The 20,263-nt window shown below is 41.6% G+C and overlaps 1 protein-coding gene across 2 annotated transcripts in view; it reads left to right on the plus strand.

The window, feature by feature from the left end:
* RAPGEFL1 (Rap guanine nucleotide exchange factor like 1) overlaps positions 1-20,263 on the plus strand; it is a 113,770-nt gene that overhangs the window by 51,329 nt on the left and 42,178 nt on the right. For both annotated transcript variants that reach the window (XR_013263580.1, XM_077459833.1), the window contains exons 3-6: positions 4,587-4,737; positions 8,338-8,435; positions 9,614-9,729; positions 10,458-10,625. Coding sequence is in view for 1 of the 2 variants with exons in the window: in XM_077459833.1 (XP_077315959.1) it covers positions 4,587-4,737; positions 8,338-8,435; positions 9,614-9,729; positions 10,458-10,625 (533 nt within the window). In the remaining variant the exon portion in view is untranslated. The remainder of the gene's footprint in view (positions 1-4,586; positions 4,738-8,337; positions 8,436-9,613; positions 9,730-10,457; positions 10,626-20,263) is intronic.

A 20,263-nucleotide genomic window follows, 5' to 3' on the forward strand; every position in this document is an offset into this window, starting at 1 on the left:
ATCAGTGGGGACAGGGGACAACCTTGCCGGGTGCCGTTCTTGATAGAGAAGTATGGAGACCTTGTTTCGTTCACCTTAACCGCCGCAGTAGGGCTCGAATAAAGGGACAAAACCCAATGGAGCATGGAGCGACGTAGTCCTATATGCTCCAGAGTAGCTCGGATAAACGACCAGTCCACGCAGTCAAAGGCCTTCTCCGCGTCAGTTGACAGCAAGAGAAGAGCTCGCTTAGAAGTTCTGGCCGCGTGGATCAGGTTGAGGACTCTAATGGTGTTGTCCCGGGGTTCGCGCCCCGGGACAAACCCTGCCTGGTCCCTGTGGATGAGGCTAGGGACGTGCGGGAGCAACCTGTTTGCCAAAATTCTGGCAAAGGGCTTCAGGTCAGAATTCAACAGTGCGATTGGGCGGTAGTTTCCACAACACAGAGGATCCTTGCCCTCCTTCGGAATGAGGGAAATATGAGCTCTGAGGGAGTCCACCGGAAAGGAAAAGCCCTCGGTAAGGGAGTTGAGGGCAGTGACCAAGGGCTTCCCCAGTATCCCAAAGAAGGTCTTGTAGTATGTCGGTGTGAAGCCGTCGGGGCCTGGAGCCTTCCTAGGCTTTGACTCCGCCAGTGCCACCCCCAGCTCCTCGACCGAAATGGGCTTGTCCCGCACCTCCCCAGGGAGGGAGGGCATACCCGAGGCAGCTAGATACGACCGAGGGGTCGGGCCCGCTACTTCAGGGGAGCCAGGAGCAGGCGCCCCTTTCAGATTGTAGAGGCCTTCATAGAAGGCCTGGAACTCCGCCGCTATGTCATCTGACACGTTGACTGATACCTTTTTAACAATGAGATCCCTCTGATGCTTTGGAAGCTCTCTGCATACCATGGCGTTTGCTGTAGGATGTATAAGAAAATGGCAGAAAAGACCTACTAGAATAGCCGAACTTTATTTGGGGTTAATCGGATGCACTTTAACCCCTTGCCGACCACCCGCCGTTGCTTGACAGTGGCAGAATGGCACTACTGCGCGAATCGCTGTAGCTGTACGGTGGGCACTTTAAGGAGTATAGTACTTCATATTCCCAACGCACACATGTTTCTGGATGTGCTCTCGGATTTGGATGCTGCAGCAACAACCAGCTGGATACTGGTTCAAGTCACGGTGAAGATATATGCCAACACACCATGGAACAACACAAATGGCGTCCAAACGGGTGATTTATTGCGTGTCTGACGAAGGGGCCCTGTGTGGCTCCGAAACATTGCAATATCCTTGTGTTGTGATCATGCAATAAATCACAACGTTTCGGAGCCACACAGGGCCCCTTTGTCAGACATGCAATAAATCACCCGTTTAGACGCTATTTGTGTTTTTCCATGGTGTGCTGGCAAATATGTTCACCTTTTAAGGAGTATAGGGCGCGCGTGTGACGTAGGAACCAATGCACGTGGCGGGCTACCCGTGATGGTCTCCTGTCAATGTTCGATCTCCGTTCTGTCAGGGGTGAGGAGACTGCTCTGTTGTTTCTACTGCTTAGGAACAATGATCGGTCTCCTCTCCCAGGCAGTCCAACCCCCCACAGTTAGAAACACTCCCTAGGACACACATTTAAACCCTTGATCGCCCCTTAATGTAAACCCCTTCCCTGCCAGTGACATTTATACAGTAATCAGTGGCTATTGGGAAATGTAGTTCCAAAACATCTGGGGTTACCAAGGTTTGCCATCACTGCCCTATTTTGTAGACGATATAACTTTTGCGCAAACTAACCAATATACGCTTATTGCGATATTTTTTATTTTTTTAACCAAAAGTATGTAGAAGAATACATATCTGCCTAAACTGAGGAAGAAATTTTGTTTTTTATATATATTTTTTGGGGATATTTTTTATAGCAAAAAGTAAATATTGCATTTTTTTCCCAATTTGTCTGTCTAAAAACCTCAGAGGTGATCAAATGCCACCAAAAGAAAGCTCTATTTGTAGGGGGGAAAAAAAGATGTCCATTTTTGTTTGGGTACAACGTCGCAATTGTCAGTTAAAGTGATGCAGTGCCGTTTCGCAAAAAATGCTCTGGTCATTAAAGGGGGCAAATCCTTCCAGGGCTGAAGTGGTTAAGGGTGTGCACACTTGTGCAACCATATTATTTTATTTTTTTTATTTTTACTTCCCTCCACCTAAAAGATTTCAGTTTGTTGTTCAGTTGAGTTGTACAGTTTTATAGGTCACGTTAAAGGTAGAAAAAGTTCTGAAATGATTCATCTTTGCCCCATTTTTTTTTTACATCACAGAAACCCGACATGTTAACAGGGGTGTGCAGACTTTATAGCCACTGCATACTGTATATGGCTAAAGGAAACCTATCTTGAGAGAAACATTGGGGCTGGCTCTTGCAGTGTTCCCTTTTAAAATGCTAGGGGCTACCTAGGTTCTAGACTTTAAATATGCAGATGAGGCATTCTAATTGTCTGACTTTCCTTGGCTACACGCATTTTCCAGGTCAGAGACTCTTAAAGTAGGGGGTTTGGTGTAATATCCTGGAAACTAGTATTTTCAGATGGAGGTCCGCAATTGTGGCCTTCAGTTTGCAATTATAGAACTGATTAACTTTTAAGCAAATGAAGATGTACAAGATGAATTGCACACCAGGCAATCATTTGCTTGTTTTTGCAGCACTAAGGCTATTGAAATACCTCATCCGGATCTGTCCTAGAACTAGAAAAGTCACTTGGTGCATCCTCATTTACGATTTATTGCTGTTCTGTGAGAGATGACCTCATAATTAGTGATATGTTCCTGCTACTAAATTCCCTGAGATGATTAGAGAAGACGCATTTCTCTGCCCTCGCACCAATATTCAGGACATATCGGACAATATTTATGCAAGCCACAGTTTTCTATTGCTAGCACTTCTAAGCTCGGACTGTGCGTCCAACTTAGGGACAGATGGAAGAACTGTCAGTGGATATCCCTTTTACCTGTAAAAATACACTCATTGGCCACTTTATTAGGTACATCTGTTCAATTGCTTGGTAACACAAATTGCAAATCGGCCAATCACATTAAAGCAACGTAACGCATTTAGGCATCTAGACGTAGTGGAGACGACTTGCTGAAGTTCAAACTAAGCATCAGAATGGGGAATATAGGGGATTTAAGTGACTTGGTTGTTGGTGCCTGGCAAGCTGATCTGAGTATTTAAAAAACTGCTGATCTACTGGAATTTTCATGCACAGCTATCTCTATGGTTTACAGAGAATGGTCCAAAAATGATAAAATATCCAGTGAATGGCATTTGTATGGTTAAAAATGCCATGTTGATATCAAAGGAGATTGGGCAGACTGGTTAGAGATAGAAAGGCAACAGCAGCTCAAATAACTACACGTTAACAACCAATGCAGAATACCATCTCTGAACACACAACATCGAACCTGGAAGCAGATGGGCTACAGTAGCAGAAGACCATACTGGGTGCCACTCCTTTCAGCTAAGAACAGGAAACTGAGTCTACAATTCACACAGGCTCACCAAAATTGGATAATAGAACATTGGAAAAACGTCTGAGTCTTGTTCAGCTGCGACATTCAGATGGTAGGGTCAGAATTTGACCCTATTCTGCCTTGTATCAACAGTTCAGGCTGGTGGTGTAATGGTGTGGGGGATTTTTTCTTGCCATGCTTTGGGTCCCTTAGTACCAATTGAGCACCGTTTAAACGCCACGTCCTACCTGAGTATTGTTGCTGACCATGTCCATCCCTTTATGACTAGTCGGTGTACCCATCTTCTGATGGCTCCTTCCAGCAGGATAATGCATCATGTCACAAACATCAAATTATCTCACCACTGGTTTCTTGAACATGACAATGAGGTCATTGTACTCCAATGACCTCCACCGTCACCACATCTCATCCAATAGAGCACCTTTGGGATGTGGTGGAAAGGGAGATTTGCATCATGGATGTGCAGCCAACAAATTGATGCTATCATGTCGCTATGGACCAAAATCTCTGAGCAATGTTTCCAACACCTTGTTGAATCTATGCCATGTATGATTAGGGACGTTCTGAAGGCAAAAGGGGGTCCAACCCGGTACTAGCAAGGTGTACCTGATTAAAGTGGCGAGTGAGTGTATGTTCCTCCTATTTATCGTTTAAAGGGGTTGTAAAGGTAAATTTTTTATTTTCTACATAGGTTCCTTTAAGCTAGTGCATTGTTGGTTCACTTATCTTTTCCTTGGATTTCCCTTCTAAATGTGTTTTTTTCTTTGTTTTCTTTGTCTGAATTTCTCACTTCCTGTTCCTCCTCAGTAAGCTGTTCAGTAAGCTGTTCTGGCTGACTAACCACCAGCTCGGATGATGGTGAGAAGTTTACTGAGGAGAAACAGGAAGTGAGATATTCAGACAAAGCAAAAAAATATTTAGAAGGGAAATCGAAGGAAAAGGTAAGTGAACCAACAATGCACTAGCTTAAAGGAACCTATGTAGAAAATAAAAAAATTACCTTTACAACCCCTTTAAACCATCATTCCACCTGTCCATACTTTTGTCCAACCATACACCATTCTTTTGGTTACATGTTGTATTTTTCCTTAACTTGAACACTTTCTGTGGGTGCAGCCGACATACATCTCCGACGTGGGAAGGAGGCGATGCTGTGCAGAAGAAGCAAGCTGTCCTCTGTGCTCTTCTGCATCTCCTGGACACATATAAGGACTCTCTTCAGGAAGAGGAGCGCACTTTCCAGCTAATCAAGGTAGGAGCCAAGAAATATGAGCCTTCACAAGTGCTCAGGGTAACCCATCAATGTTCAGGAGATGGACAGTTCCACTCCTGTATATCGCTGCGTGTCAAAGGTCATGGTGTGGAACTCTGTGTAAGGCCAAAGGGTCACTTAAAACTTGATTTAAGGTTAGAAGACTACCTATTACTGAGGTTAATGGCTCAAGGTCACATATTCCATATACAATGGCATACACTCATCCAGTGCTATACAAAGTGTGGAAACAATAGATCGCTAATTGCTGTGATAAAGGTTACACACTGTTACCATATGTTATTGGATTTTTTGCTAGTGAAGATCCAATCTGATAGCTGCACACTGTACTATGAAACTAATTTTTTTTTTATTAACCACTTGAAGACCAGGCTTTTTCTGGCCCTTTTTGTTTACAAGTTTAAGTCAGTATTTTTTGCTAGAAAATTACTTATAACCCTTAAACATGATCCATATATATTTTTATTTTTTATTTTAGCAGAGAACCTAGGAAATGAAATGCCGATCTTTACAATTTTTTTTGTCACGTGGTATTTGCACCGCGGTTTTTCAAGCACATTTTTAAAACAATACATTTTAATGAATTAAACAAAACACACTTTCTTTGTATAATATGAAAGATGTTACTCTGAGTAAATAGCTAACTAACATGTCACACTTTTAAAATTGTGCACGCTCGTGGAATGGCGACAAACTACGATACTTACAAAATCTCCAGCGGCGAGGGTTTAAATGCCTTTTACAGGTTACCTGTTTAGAGTTAAGAGGAGGTCAAGCGCTAGAATTATTGCTCTAGCGCTCGAGACGATATCTCACGTGTGTGCTGGGAACACCATTTACATATGCGTGAGTGACTTGTGTATGCGCTCGCTTCTGCGCATGAGCACAGAGGGATGGGGGCACTTAAAAAAAAAAAAATTCTGATTTGTATTTTTACTTTTGATTTTTTACACTGTCCCTTTTTTATTTATTTTTGATCAGTTTAATTCCTATTACAAGGAATGTAATCATTCCGTGTAATTGGAAATAAGGATGACAGGTCCTCCTTATGAAGAGATCTGGGGTCAAAGGCGACAAATCTCTCCTTTTTTTTTTTTTTTTTTTTTTTTTTGCCTATTATTATTATTATTATTATTATTATTATTATTATTATTATTATTTTTATCTTAAAAAAAAAAAAAACCTTGTTTACTTCCACCCTGGACCAGAAGAGACCTCATAGTGGTCCTCCAAGGCCATGGCGGATCTATTCTTTGATCGCCTGTGTGACCAGCCCATGGCAAAGTCTTATCGTTTCTCAGGCGAGATGATAGAAACAGTAAGCCCTATAAACACCGATGAATGGCGGAGGGGAGGTGGAGCCTCCTCCTGTCACTTTTTTGAAAGCATTCCAGCGGCTCATGAGCCAATTGGAACGCTTTCAAGAGAGTGCCAGCTAAAAAAAATAAAACTGGCTGATATCTTTAGCTGTAATCCTGGTAAACCACTTGCAAAATAAATATATATATATATATATATATATATATATATATATTATACAGTACAGACCAAAAGTTTGGACACTCCTTCTCATTCAAAGCGTTTTTCTTTATTTTCTTGACTATGAAAATTGTAGATTCACACTGAAGGCATCAAAACTATGAATTAACACATGTGAATTATATACTGAACAAAAAAGTGTGAAACAACTGAAAATATGTCTTATATTCTAGGTTCTTCAAAGTAGCCACCTTTTGCTTTGATTACTGCTCCGCACACTCTTGGCATTCTGTTGATGAGCTTCAAGAGGTAGTCACCCGAAATTGTTTTCACTTCACAAGTGTGCCCTGTCAGGTTTAATAAGTGGGATTTCACGCTTTATAAATGGGGTTGGGACCATCAGTTGTGTTGTGTAGGAGGTGGATACAGTACACAGCTGATAGTCCTACTGAATAGACTGTTAGCTGCTTTTTTCTTGCCATAATACAAATTCTAAGTAAAGAAAAACGAGTGGCCATCATTACTTTAAGAAATGAAGGTCAGTCAGTCCGAACAATTGGGAAAACTTTGAAAGTGTCCCCAAGTGCAGTGGCAAAAACCATCAAGCGCTACAAAGAAACTGGCTCACATGAGGACCGCCCCAGGAAAGGAAGACCAAGAGTCACCTCTGCTGCGGACGATAAGTTCATCCGAGTCACCAGCCTCAGAAATCGCAGGTTAACAGCAGCTCAGATTAGAGAACAGGTCAATGCCACACAGAGTTCTAGCAGCAGACACATCTCTAGAACAACTGTTAAGAGGAGACTGTGTGAATCAGGCCTTCATGGTAAAATAGCTGCTAGGAAACCACTGCTGAGGACAGGCAACAAGCAGAAGAGACTTGTTTGGGCTAAAGAACACAAGGAATGGACATTAGACCAGTGGAAATCTGTGCTTTGGTCTGATGAGTCCAAGTTTGAGATCTTTGGTTCCAACCACTGTGTCTTTGTGCGACGCAGAAGAGGTGAATGGATGGACTCTACATGCCTGGTTCCCACCGTGAAGCATGGAGGAGGAGGTGTGATGGTGTGGGGGTGCTTTGCTGGTGACACTGTTGGGTATATATTCAAAATTGAAGGCATACTGAACCAGCATGGCTACCACAGCATCTTGCAGCGGCATGCTATTCCATCCGGTTTGCGTTTAGTTGGACCATCATTTATTTTTCAACATGACAATGACCCGAAATACACCTCCAGGCTGTGTAAGGGCTATTTGACCAAGGAGGAGAGTGATGAGGTGCTGCACCAGATGACCTGGCCTCCACAGTCACCGGACCCGAACCCAATCGAGATGGTTTGGGGTGAGCTGGACCACAGAGTGTTGGCAAAAGGGCCAACAAGTGCTAAGCATCTCTGGGAACTCCTTCAAGACTGTTGGAAAGCCATTTCAGGTGACTACCTCTTGAAGCTCATCAACAGAATGCCAAGAGTGTGCAGAGCAGTAAATCAAAGCAAAAAGGTGGCTACTTTGAAGAACCTAGAATATAAGACATATTTTCAGTTGTTTCACACTTTTTTGTTCAGTATATAATTACACATGTGTTAATTCATAGTTTTGATGCCTTCAGTGTGAATCTACAATTTTCATAGTTATGAAAATAAAGAAAACTCTTTGAATGAAAAGGTGTGTCCAAACTTTTGGTCTGTACTGTGTATGTATGTATATATATATATGTATGTGTGTGTGTGTGTGTGTGTATATATATATATATATATATATATATATATATATATATAAATTTACACACACATGTATTGTGGATGACAAGGGGTTGCTCTGTTACAAAGATGGATTAATAATTGGTACAACATAAATGTCCGTGTGGGTTTTTTTTAATTGTACACTTGTGATCTGTATATTGCTGCAAGAGCCATTTACTCAAGTGAGATGACCAGTTTAAAAAAAAAAATGTACTGAAGGACCTTGTACCCAAGGGATATTACTGCTTATCATGACTAGTAGCTTAGCCTGAAAAAACGCTGTCCTGTTCTTCTTTGGAACGTGAAGGGTTTGCATAAAATCTGCCAAGGCCTCCATTAATTACTGTTTTCCCTGCAGGATTTCTATGTCTTGGTGATGCGGGACGCTCCAAACCTTCCACAGCTCGAGGGGAATGTCATCAGGCTGCATCGACTGGTGGAGACAGCTGAACTCAGGTAGAAAAATACATAACAAAGATTGACATGTTCTATCCCAACAGTATCACATTCCACAGTGCTAATGTTGTACAGGAGAAGCAAAGAACTCCACGCAAATTGGAAAACAAAAATGAATTTTGACTATTGGGGGGAAATTGATTTTTGAACTGTGCTATATAGGTAACTATATATTACATTTCTAGTAATCTGTACAGACTAGGTGAAATCTTAGATTTGCAGTGTCACTAGTTATGCTTTAGTATTGGGTGGTGAGGAGGTTGGCAGCATTCAGATTTCTGGATTTTTTCAGGTGACTGTGGCCAGATCCGATTGAGAGATTGAAGAATATGTTACCCCAACATTTCATATTCCTGATATGTGTCTTTTGTAGCATGTACTTATGTTAAAAAGTATTCTCTTCTCTTTGTATTGCTTCCTTTGTTTTATTTCAAATACCTGGTGTTTCTGCCAGTCTCCCTGTCCCTGCTCCCGTTTTTCAAACTGACCACACTGGGCATGTAAGCAAATTCATCCCAGTGTAGTCAGTTTTCTGGCTGTGTCTGCAGCTCAGCCTGCCTGTTCTCCAATGATCAGATCTGTGCAGGCAAGCTTTTATCTGATCACTTATTAAAGGATAGGTTCACCCTTTCACAAAAAATAATAAATGCACTTTTCTTTTCTTTATTTTGTCACGTAGCGGGGTTGTGGATCCCCCGCTAGCTATCCGATCAGGGAGGTGCAGGGGGTGGTGGTCCGTTCGTAACATGTTACACCTTGAATATGATTGTAACCTGTTATGAAAGGTGAACTTATTGTTTAAAAAAATAACATTTATTTTTTATTTTTTTTTATGCATATATTATGCAAATATTTTGTCTTTCATTTCCTATTTTGAACTGAATGGGCTGTCACGCTCCTCCTAATACGTTCAGTATCTGATCAACAAAATGTGCACAAGAGCCTTGTGGCACCTACCCAGCAGGGAACTGTAATTTTCTGTGGGCTCCATTCCATTCTCCTTTTATGTAGCAGACTTTGCTGTTTGCTAAGCTCAGCAAGAATATATATTTCCATTTGTATGTGCCAACCCCTTTAGGAAACCCTTAACTGTACAGAGAGTAATGCTTGGTCCTCCTTTTTTTTGTAGCTTGAAGGATACACTTGAGCCTTATCCTAACATGTCACATTTCATACAGGCTTACAGATGGCAGCGCGGCTCCCTGCTCCAAACAAGTCAAGCCCCTATTCCGCCATTTTAGACGGATTGACTCCTGCCTGCAGCCACGGGTAGCATTTAGGGGTTCAGATGAAAGTAAGTTTTTATGTCTATTGCTTTGTAGTGCTGTCAGTCTAACACCGAACATGCTTCCAGGAGGGGAAAGCTGCTTTCTGCTTCAATGTTTAATACACCAAAAAAGAATGAAGAACTTCAGCAGATTAAATATCTATATTGTAGTCGCCAATCCATTGGGTCAGTACTCTTCCAATGATTTCATGGAGGAGGGATGCTGAACTGTGTGCATAGAGCAGTGGTTGTCAACTTATGAACTAAAAGGGTCTCAAATGTAGCCCCTGACATCATCAAAAGGACGCATATAATGTTCAATATACTGCATGTAATGCTTGAGAAGACCGTCGGAAACGGTTCAGATCTAATAAAGGAGATGAGGGTCAGAGAGTGTGGAAATGCTACATTTTTGGTTAGGGATATGATACAAAAGACAATGGGACACAGGGAGCATGTTACATGAGGCTAGTACCCAAATCAGTATTCCCATTATAGACTGCTGAGGTCCAAGGGCTGCTTATATACCAAAGGGCCACAGGTTGGACGCCAAGGTCTTAGAGAATGCTGGCAAAAGCAAGGTAGAACATTTATATAGAGAATATAACTGTGATACTGAGATTGTCTTAGACTGGAGAGCTGTTAAAAAATGAATCGAGACCCTTGGTTCTTCTGTGTTCGAACATGATGATTTGATTTTTACTGCCAATTTTTTTAGTGGTCTAGCCTCACAGTATTATTATTTTCATCTTCAGTCTTCTGCAGGGTCTATATGCCAGACCACTCATATGTTACCATCCGAAGTCGCCTGTCTGCATCAGTCTCGGACATTCTCAGCTCTGTCTCTGAGAAGCTGCAGTATTCAGAGGAGCAAGGACAGAGGGAAGAGCCTCTAATTTTAGTGGCGGTTACCAGCGCTGGAGGTGAGTGCAACTTGTACCATTTTTTTTTTTAGAGTTCATCTGAGTAGACATATTTAGGCTGATTAAGTAAGGCTGTGCAGCTGGCACCAGTAAAATATAAAGCATTCATGAGTGTTAGTAACAAGATCTTGATTCTGGTAGATCTTGGCACAGAAGAGGTCGATTTTGGCACCCATAACTCTAGCACCTGGCTGCTATAGCAGCTGGGACTGTGTTTAAATTTGTATAGTAGACAATGGGCTTTCAGGTGGAAGTTATTTGGGTAGCTATTAAATCTGCCTGATCACTTCCACAGCCCACAGATGATACCACCTCTACTCCCCCCCCCCCCCCCCCGCCAGTCTGACCATACACGCCAGGTGTCCCAGGCTCCGCTGTCCCACCTGAAGGTCTAGAACTCTAGGACTGGCATGGTGGGTGGAATGGAGGGAAACCGGTGAACGTCTGTTCACAGATCTCCAATCAAGTGAAAGAATACAGAACTGACATATAGGAACGTCACTTCCCAGGTCAGTTGTCACTAACATGTGCTCCATTAACTTCAGTGGAAGGCAGAGGAGACATTAGGGGTCTAATAGACCTCTGAGGTCTCAATAAAGAGAACCTCTCATTACAGTATGAGCTCACATGGATAACTATCAACTTCCTATGTAATAGCAATAAAATGAAATGTAAAAAAAAATTTAAAGAAATATAGTAACAAAAAAGTCCAACATTTTCACAATCCCACATACATGCACATAATCGCATAAAATCATGCAGTTCTAGCCCTTCCCTACTCTACTAAAAATGTTTTTAGAGAGATTTACTATCACTTCCTGTCCTGACAGAATGCCGAAATCACCCCAAAGAGGACCACATACAGTTCTCGAAGGGTGACAGGCTGGAACCCTTCTACAGTCTACCAAAAAAAAGAAATGCAAACAATTTGACTGGTATTCAGTTTTAAGGTTAGGTTTAGGGAGTTAGATGATAGGTGCAGTTTTAAGTGTTTTGGGTTAATCTTAAGTGTTAGCGTAAGGTAAATAAGGTTAATAGTTTGGTTAAGGTTAAAGGATATTTTTAAGAAGTCAGGGAGATTAAGGGTTATTTTAAAGCAGTTTTTAACAGTCAGGATAAGCATTAGGTTAAGTTTAGACGTCAAGTTCATGTGTATACTAGCGCTGTATTTTACACTTGGTTTTTGTACCAAAAGGCCTGAAACTTGAACTCATTCAGTCACCGCACACTCACAGCGCTGCAACTGGTTGCAACACCATATGCACAGTGTTGACTGTTTAGGCTTGAAATTTACCAGCTTCAGGCTTCCAGTGCAGCATTCCGGTAATGCATAGCAAGCATTCAGATTTGATTTTTATTTTTTTAAGCCACATCCTAGAATGGTAATTTCTGGTTTGTTGCTAAATGTCAATGTTCTTAACATGTGAGCATTGAGACACACCTAGCCGGGTAGGTCTGTCACAATCATTTACGCTCTGGTTCACCTTACTAAATAAGCCTGCTAGTAAAGTATTCGTAAATAGTACCTACATTGTAAGGTCTGGGGGCTAGGGACTGATGGAGGAGATTCAGTTACTCTGAGGTCCATTCATTCAAACAGATCTACATAAAGGGGTCTGTTTATCATCAAGATCCATCCATATGTCTAATACAATCATATGGGAGAAAGCTGTGCAAATCTTTTTTAAACACATTGATAAATAGACTCTAAAGTGTTTATTGAGCCATATGGCAGAAATGGTATAAGGCAGAAGGATACCTGTGGGCCCTCTGTTAAATTAAAATTTGTCTACAACATGTACAGTAAATAAAAATGATATAAATGCTTCCTTTTAGGAACTTCATCTGTAGTGCATTGCTGAGACTGATATATCACTAACCGTCGTTTCAAGAGGTGCTCAGGGAAATCGTCAATAGGAAAACTCCTTCCCATTACATAGGGAGGCTGGTTGGTGTTTTACAGCTCATTAACTTCCACAGGCAAGCACTGCTTTTTAGGAGAAGTGCTAGAATATGTACTCAAATAACTGCATGGGTTTCTATGGCAGCACCTTCTCTAACAAGCAGAGCTGACGTAACCGCTAAGGGCTGAGACTGAATACACTTCTTTCTCTTATGTAAAAGTTAATGAGCTGAAGGCCGTATGTCATTGAACATCTTCATATAAAGGAGGAAAAGGTTGAATTGTTTGTTGGAATTTATTATTTTTTTTTTAATCACAAAAGAGTTAACACACAGCTAGTCAGCTGTAAGGGACTCAATTCTGCAATGTTTTGTGTGGGGGCCAAGTTCTTTCCCCAGCAAAGATGTGTTGAGTGGATAGAACAACTGCATACTTATGGCCCGGTCACACTACATGCATGCTGAATGGCTCCATTTTAGCATGCAGGATAGTGTCTGTTTTACTGGACAGGGAGGGGGCACTGTGATGTGCTGTTTTACAGCTTTTTTTTTTCCAACTTTCAGACTTTACAAATGTTCACGTCATTCAGGTCTTGGCACATCAACGCAGTGAGCTGCACTACAGAGTAGTGACCTATGACTACAGAAAAGACCACTACAGAAAAATGCAGCATCTATATTTTTTCCTGCAAGGCACATTACATTGTAAACGGGGCACATTGTAGTGTAAACGGGACCCACTTAAAGAGGAAGTAAACCCTGATGGGTTTACTTCCTCTTTCATTCCCTGCAAAGGTAAAGCATAATGGACTACTATGCATCGCATAGTAGTCCATTATGTGTCACTTACCTGACACAGGAGGCAGCGAAGTCACCTCTGTCCCCTGTAGTCCGGCGCATCCATCTTCTTGGTGGGTCTCGCCGCTCCGCTGCTGTCATTCGTTGGAGCCGCGATTATGTCACTCCTGCGCACGGGAGCCGCCACTCGCGGCATATCGCCGTTGACCGCGGCGCGCTCAGTGCGCATGTGCGCCGCTGTCTACGGCGCATGCGCCGTAGACAGCGGTGCCTGTCTTTCGGCAAATATCTCCTAAACCGTGTAGGTTTAGGAGATAGTTCTTGGACCTACAGGTAAGCCTTAATCTAGGCTTACCTGTAGGTCAAAGTGTGTGTTGTAAGGGTTTACAACCACTTTAAAAAAACAAACAATTGTTTTCTATGTGTCCAAGAAGTGGCTTGAGTTGTTCCATATGCTGATAGTCACTTCACAATCAACTCTCTGCATTCTGAATGCTGGATCACAAAAGTACACTGGCTACTGATTGGATTACATTATGCAGCTTCTGGTACAGCCTGCTACATGTAGAGTTTGAATTGCTTTAGATGTTTGTCAGTTGGTAGTCGCAATACTTCATGTTATGTTCTGTTCTATGCATAAAAGTTGCATTGCCTGTATCAACCAGTGGCATGCCAGTGAATAGGGTACATTTACACTGATACTTTTTAGCATTTAATAGCTACAAAATAAATAACAGGACTGCAACTCCCATCTACAGTGGGGAAAAATAATTTGATCCTTGTAGATTTTGTAAGTTTGTCCACTTACAAAGAAATGAAGGGTCTAGACTTGTTATATGTGCATTTAAATGATGGAGACAGAATATCAACCAAAAATCCAGAAAAAACACACAATACAAATGTCATAAATTGAGTTGCAGTTCAGTGAGCATTTGATTCCCCCAAGAAAAACATGACTTATTAATTGATAGAGAAACCCTTGATGGGAAGCGCAGAGGTAAGGAGTTTCTTGTAGTTGGTTACCAGGTTGCACACATCTCGGAAGGGATTTTGGTCCACTCTTTCGAGATTTTCTAGAAATCATTAACCACTTCAGCCCCCAAGATTTTACCCCCTTCCTGACCAGAGCACTTTTTACGCCACGTTAAACGACAACTGCGTAGACATGCAATGCTGTACCCAAACGAAATTTGCGTCCTTTTTTCCCCCCCCACAAATAGAGCTTTCCTTTGGTGGTATTTAATCACCTCAGCGGTTTTTTATTTTGTGTGCTTTTAAACAAAAAGAGAATTTTGAAGAAAATTTTTTTAACTTTTTTGCTATATCCCTCATATTATTTTTTATTTTTTTTTTATTTTTTAAAAGCTAATTTCGTCATCAGTTTAACCACTTAAGGACCAGGCCTCTTTTTCAGACTTGGTGTTTACATGTTTAAAACAGTTTTTTTTTGCTAGAAAATTACTTAGAACCCCCAAACATTTTATATTGTTTTTTTTTTTCTAACACCCTAGAGAATAAAATGGCGGTCATTGAAATACTTTTTTTCACACCGTATTTGTGCAGTGGTCTTACAAGCGCACTTTTTTTGGAAAAAAAAACACTTTTTTGAATAAAAAAAAAAGACAACAGTAAAATTAGCCCAATTTTTTTTTTTATATTGTGAAAGATAATGGTACGCCGAGTAAATTGATACCCAACATGTCACGCTTCAAAATTGCGCCCGCTCGTGGAATGGCGTCAAACTTTTAGCCTCAAAAATCTCCATACGCGACATTTAAAAAATCCTACAGGTTGCATTTTTTGCGTTACAGAGGAGGTCTAGGGCTAGAATTATTGCTCTCGCTCTACCGATCGCGGCGATACCTCACATGTGTGGTTTGACCACCGTTTTCATATGCGGGCGCTACTCACATATGCGCTCACTTCTGTTCGCAAGCTCGTCGTGACGGGGTGTTTTTTTTAAAAATTATTTTTTTTTCTTATTTATTTTAATTGATTTTATTTATTTTTACACTGTTTAAAAAAAAAAAAAAAATGGATCACTTTTATTCCTATTACAAGGAATGTAAACATCCCTTGTAATAGAAAAAAGCATGACGGGTCCTCTTAAATATGAGATCTGGGGTCAAAAAGTCCTCAGATCTCATATTTGGGCTAAAATGCAAAAAAAAAGAAAAAAAAAAAAAAGAAAATCTGACATTTAAAAAAAATATACCTTTAAGAGGTATGGGCGGAAGTGACATTTTGACGTCGCTTCCGTCCTATGGTATAGAGACGAGTGGGGGCCATCTTAGCCTCACTTGTCTCTATGCCCAGCTAACGAAAGGACCCGATTGGGAGGGCGGCGGGAGGGGGGGTGGCACCTCTCCCGCTGCCGATAGCGGTGATCTCGCGGCGAATCCGCCGCGGAGACCACCGTTATCGTACAGCCGACCGCCGCCTGAAGAGATGGATATCTCGGTTGTGGCAGCAGCTGCTGCCGTTACCGAGATATCCCTCTTCAAAAATAGGACGTACATCGTCGTGCGGCGGTCGGCAAGTGGTTAAGGCAATATATATTCTTCTACATGTTTGTGGTAAAAAAAAAAAAAAAAAAATCACAATAAGCACATATTGATTGGTTTGCGCAAAAGTTATAGCATCTACAAATTATGGGAACGTGCTTTATTTTTATTTTATTTTTACTAGTAATGGCGTTGTTACCAGTGGTTTGTTTGGTGACTGTGGTCCCAACTGCCTTGAGATCATTCACAAACTCCTCCTGTGTAGTTCTTGGCTGATCCTTTACTTTTCTCATGATCATCCTTACTTACCCCATGAGGCGACATCTTGCATGGAGCTCCAGACCGAGGGGAACTGATGGTTATTTTGTATTTCTTCCATTTGCGAGTAATCGCTCCAACAGTTGTCTCCTTATTGCCAAGCTTCTTGCTGATGGTCTTGTAGCCCATTCCAGCCTTGTACAGATCTACAATATTGTCCCTGATGTATTTTGACAGCTCTTTGGTCTTACACATGATGGTGAGTTTTAAATAGAAGAGATTCTGTGGACAGGTGTCTTTTTTTTATACAAATATAATGAAAAATAAATACTGCGCTATCTGTATAAATTTTTATTATTATTAACAAATTGGAGATCCTTCTTAAATTGACAGGACTAATCTGTGTACCTCATGAAAACATACTGTAGCCAGTCTGTGGGTGCCAGAATTATTGTTGGCTGGTAGGGGATCTAATGCTTATTTTACTCGCTGAGCTGCAACTCCATTTACAACATTTGTATTTTATTTTATTTTATTTTTTCGGGATTTTGGTTTGACATTCTGTAGTTTTTTATTTAAAATACACCTATGATAAAAGTTATAGACCCTTCATTGCTTTGTAAGTGGGTAAAATTTCAAAATCTGCAGGGATCAAATAATAATTTTCCCCACTGTATCTGTAGTTTTGCCAGCTTCAGTGGCCTGTTATAGGATCCATTGTAGTTGCAGTTGGCCGTGGCACACCAGTGATTTGTAGCTGCTTAGATGAGCCTTGTAGTCAGCTCCAGCAGCAACTCGGTTTCCAGCTAGAAATCACTAGAGAAAAAATCAGATGGATTTATAGTACAAAACTCTGCTGCAAAGTTTCTAAGGTGACATGGCGCTAATGCTTTTTTGCTTTCATCAAAGCACATTGTGATAACCTAGGAACACATAGAATGAGTACACTGAGATAAAGCACCTAGGGACCCAATGTGCATTTATTATGCAATATTTTGTACATTTGAGGTGGGAAGGACAATAGTGAAGGGGGAAGATTTAACAAGATGAGGATCATATGGCCAACAGGAGCCTGGCAGTATACTGAAGAGATGATGGGAGTAAGTCTCCTAGTTTATGCCTGTGGGAGTAAAATTAGCTCTTTCATTGGTGTCAGTGGGAGTAAATATAATAAATAATATATGTCCCATTATCAGGGCTGCTGTTAGGCTGTATGGGACCCTGTGACTTCTATCTGACAGGGCCCACTTCCACCAGCCAAAAGCGACTCGGGACAGAGATTTATCCGTCCCTTTCTCTGTAGCCTAAGCTGCACAAATGAATGAATAAGAAGCACTCTTGCTCAATCACAAACTAAAGCATAGTAAACAGTTTACTAAGCTTCACTGATGAATGGACACATGAATGATTGGTACAGATCGCTCACTGTGTTCATTGAGGACTGCGAGGGGCCAATAAATTACATCCTGAAACATTGCCTGTGTGCCCATAGCAGCTGCTGGTGGGAAAGGAGGAATCTGGCATCACTGTGGGTGAAAGGGGCACACGGGGTCCAGACAGCAAATGGAAGTGGTGCATTTGCTAGAACCAACCCCCTGTATTACATCCAGAGTGGGAAAGAAGAGGAGAAGCTGGCACTGCTGCAGAGGGAGGCAGAAGAGGATCAGTGTCTGCAATAAGACTGTACAGCCGGCCCTCCTGCTCAGCAGGTGCTCAGGCCCCCCTTTTGAACTGATGGGGCCCGGGCCCAGTACAGGAGGGCTGGCTGTACTGCCTCATCCGTGGCCCTGCCTATTATTGGTATCAGTGGGATATGTTGAGCGCCATCCTTGGTGTCTGTAGCGTAAAACAAGTCCTATTGTTGGTGTCGGAGGCTGTGAAATAAGCCCCATCATTGGTGTCAGTCCAGAAATTCCCAAATAAGGGTCTGGGCATACACTGAAGAAAAAAAAATAAGTCCTAATGTTGGTGTCAGCGGTATAAAATAAAACCCATCATTGTCACTGGGAGTAAAAAATGGCCTGTCATTGGTATCAGTGGGATAAAAAAAAGCACCCTCATTGGTGTTGCTGGGAGTAAAAAAAGACCTAAGTCTCCTCATTGGTGTCAGTGGGAATAAAATGTGTCCTAACATTGGTACCGGTGGGACAAAATAAGCCCCATCATTTGTGCCAGTGGGCGTAAGAAATGTCCTATCATTGGGAGGAAATAAGCCCCATCATTGGTGTCCATAGCATAAAATAAATCCTGTTGTTGGTGTCAGTGAAATAAACTCCATCAGTGGTGTTGGTGGGAATGAAACCTCTTCTATCATTGGTAACAGTGTAATAAAACAAGACCCATGACTGGTGTCAATGAGCTCAAAAATAAGGTCTGTTTGTTTGTTTATACTGGCTTTTAGTGGTTACTTCCCCGATTTTATAAGCTTTTGTGCTGCTGCTCTGCCATTCTCCTTTGAACTCCATCCAACAGTACCAGCACTTGGCACCTGCTGCCACTCTGTACATTGTCCTGGATTCTACTAGACAGTCTGTTGGATGCGACCATAGAGGTACAGTGCCCTAAATTCCAGGACAGAATGACAACTATGACATATAAATTTGAACAGGAAGAATAAGTCGTTTTAGCATTCCTGGTCATTAAGGCCTTTTAATGATTGCAATTTTGTATGGGGTATTGGCATAGTGATCATGTTTGATAAGCTGTCTTATGCAATATATGATGGAGAGCCTGCAGTTCATACCATGTCTGGAATGTGTGGTATGGCATTTAGTATGTGTGACGCTGAGGACACCACTATGGAAAGCATGAGTTAGATGATAAACTTGAAAACAAATGCTGACGTACACATCTCAGTAGAGCCTGGAGATGACTCGTCCTATGAAATTGGGAAATCTGTTTGGGGGACTTTATTGCCTGTAAGCACTATTTTTATTTATTTTTTTCCCCTTGCCTAAATATTGTAAATGCAATGAAATACGTTTTCAAAAATTTGACAACGGACCTGAAATAAAAATGAATGGGTTGATTTGTGGAGCCGCTGCTCATAGTCCAGATCGTTTTGTTTTGTGCAGATGAAAGAAGAAAATGCATTGCTTGCTATTTGCAGAAAACTGATCTTTGTTTCTTTTTAGTGCTCACAATTCTGGCCCATTAAATGTTAAATGTCTTCCTAAAGAGACTTCGAAAAAATCTCAGGAATAGGATTGGGGGTGGGTGACTATTTCTGGAGCAGGTCTGTCAGTACTAGTAAGAATGTGTCACAGCTTGAGCACGTGACCGAATGTATGTGTGTGGAGTGATGGGAGGGGGGACTAGGCAGCCATAGCGGGAGCGTACATGTGTGGAAAGCCCGTACTGCCTGCATCTGTGTGTGTTTTGGCTCTGGAAAGGGAGGCAGTGCTCATAGTGCCTTTTTGTATCTGAGAGGCATTCTGTCACTGCCTGTGAATGTCAGAGAGATGTAAAGAGGCTGGCGGAGCGTGTCTCTGTCTTTTTGAAGAATGACAGCATTTGTACCTTCTTAAAGGTTCAGTTCAACCAAAACTAACATTTCAGCTTTGGGTAGATGCTTGCTAATCCTATTTGTCAAAGACTCAGGTGACAAGGTCTCCTAGGTCCACCTAACATGATATTTATAAGGGTTTGACTCTTCAATAACTTTATGAAGAATGAAACGCAAAGAGTGAGACTTTGGGGCTGGGGGAAAAAGAGACGAGACTCTAGGGTTAAAGGCTGTCCACTTTGCAAGGGTATTTTTACTTTTCAGACTTTTCTTTTTCCTAGCTTAGTGAATGAGGTGAGGCTCTGCTGGCTTCATTATCTAGTCATCTTGCATGTGATTGGATATTCTTTGCAAAGCTAATTTGCACCAAGCTAAAGGAAAATTCCCTGAACGGTATTTGCCTATTTTGCTGATAGCTGGAAATTCGTGAAAGGAGACCTCCCAAACACGGGGCGTAAAATCTGTCCTATTGGTATCGGTGGGATAGGTTAAGCTCCGGTGTTGGTGTGTGTAGCATAACAAGTCCCACTGTTTGTGTCAGCGGAAGTGAAATAAGTCCCATCATTGGTGTTAGTCCAGAAATTCCCAAATAAGGGCCTCGGCATACACTGAAGAAATGATGAGAGTAAAAAAAAATACCAAAGTTGGTGGAAGTGGCCAATTTAGACAGG

The sequence above is a fragment of the Lithobates pipiens genome, unplaced genomic scaffold (genome assembly GCF_037356315.1).
Source record: "Lithobates pipiens isolate NorthernLeopardFrog02 unplaced genomic scaffold, aLitPip1_a1.2 Scaffold_28, whole genome shotgun sequence".
In the NCBI taxonomy this organism is placed as follows: domain Eukaryota; kingdom Metazoa; phylum Chordata; class Amphibia; order Anura; family Ranidae; genus Lithobates; species Lithobates pipiens.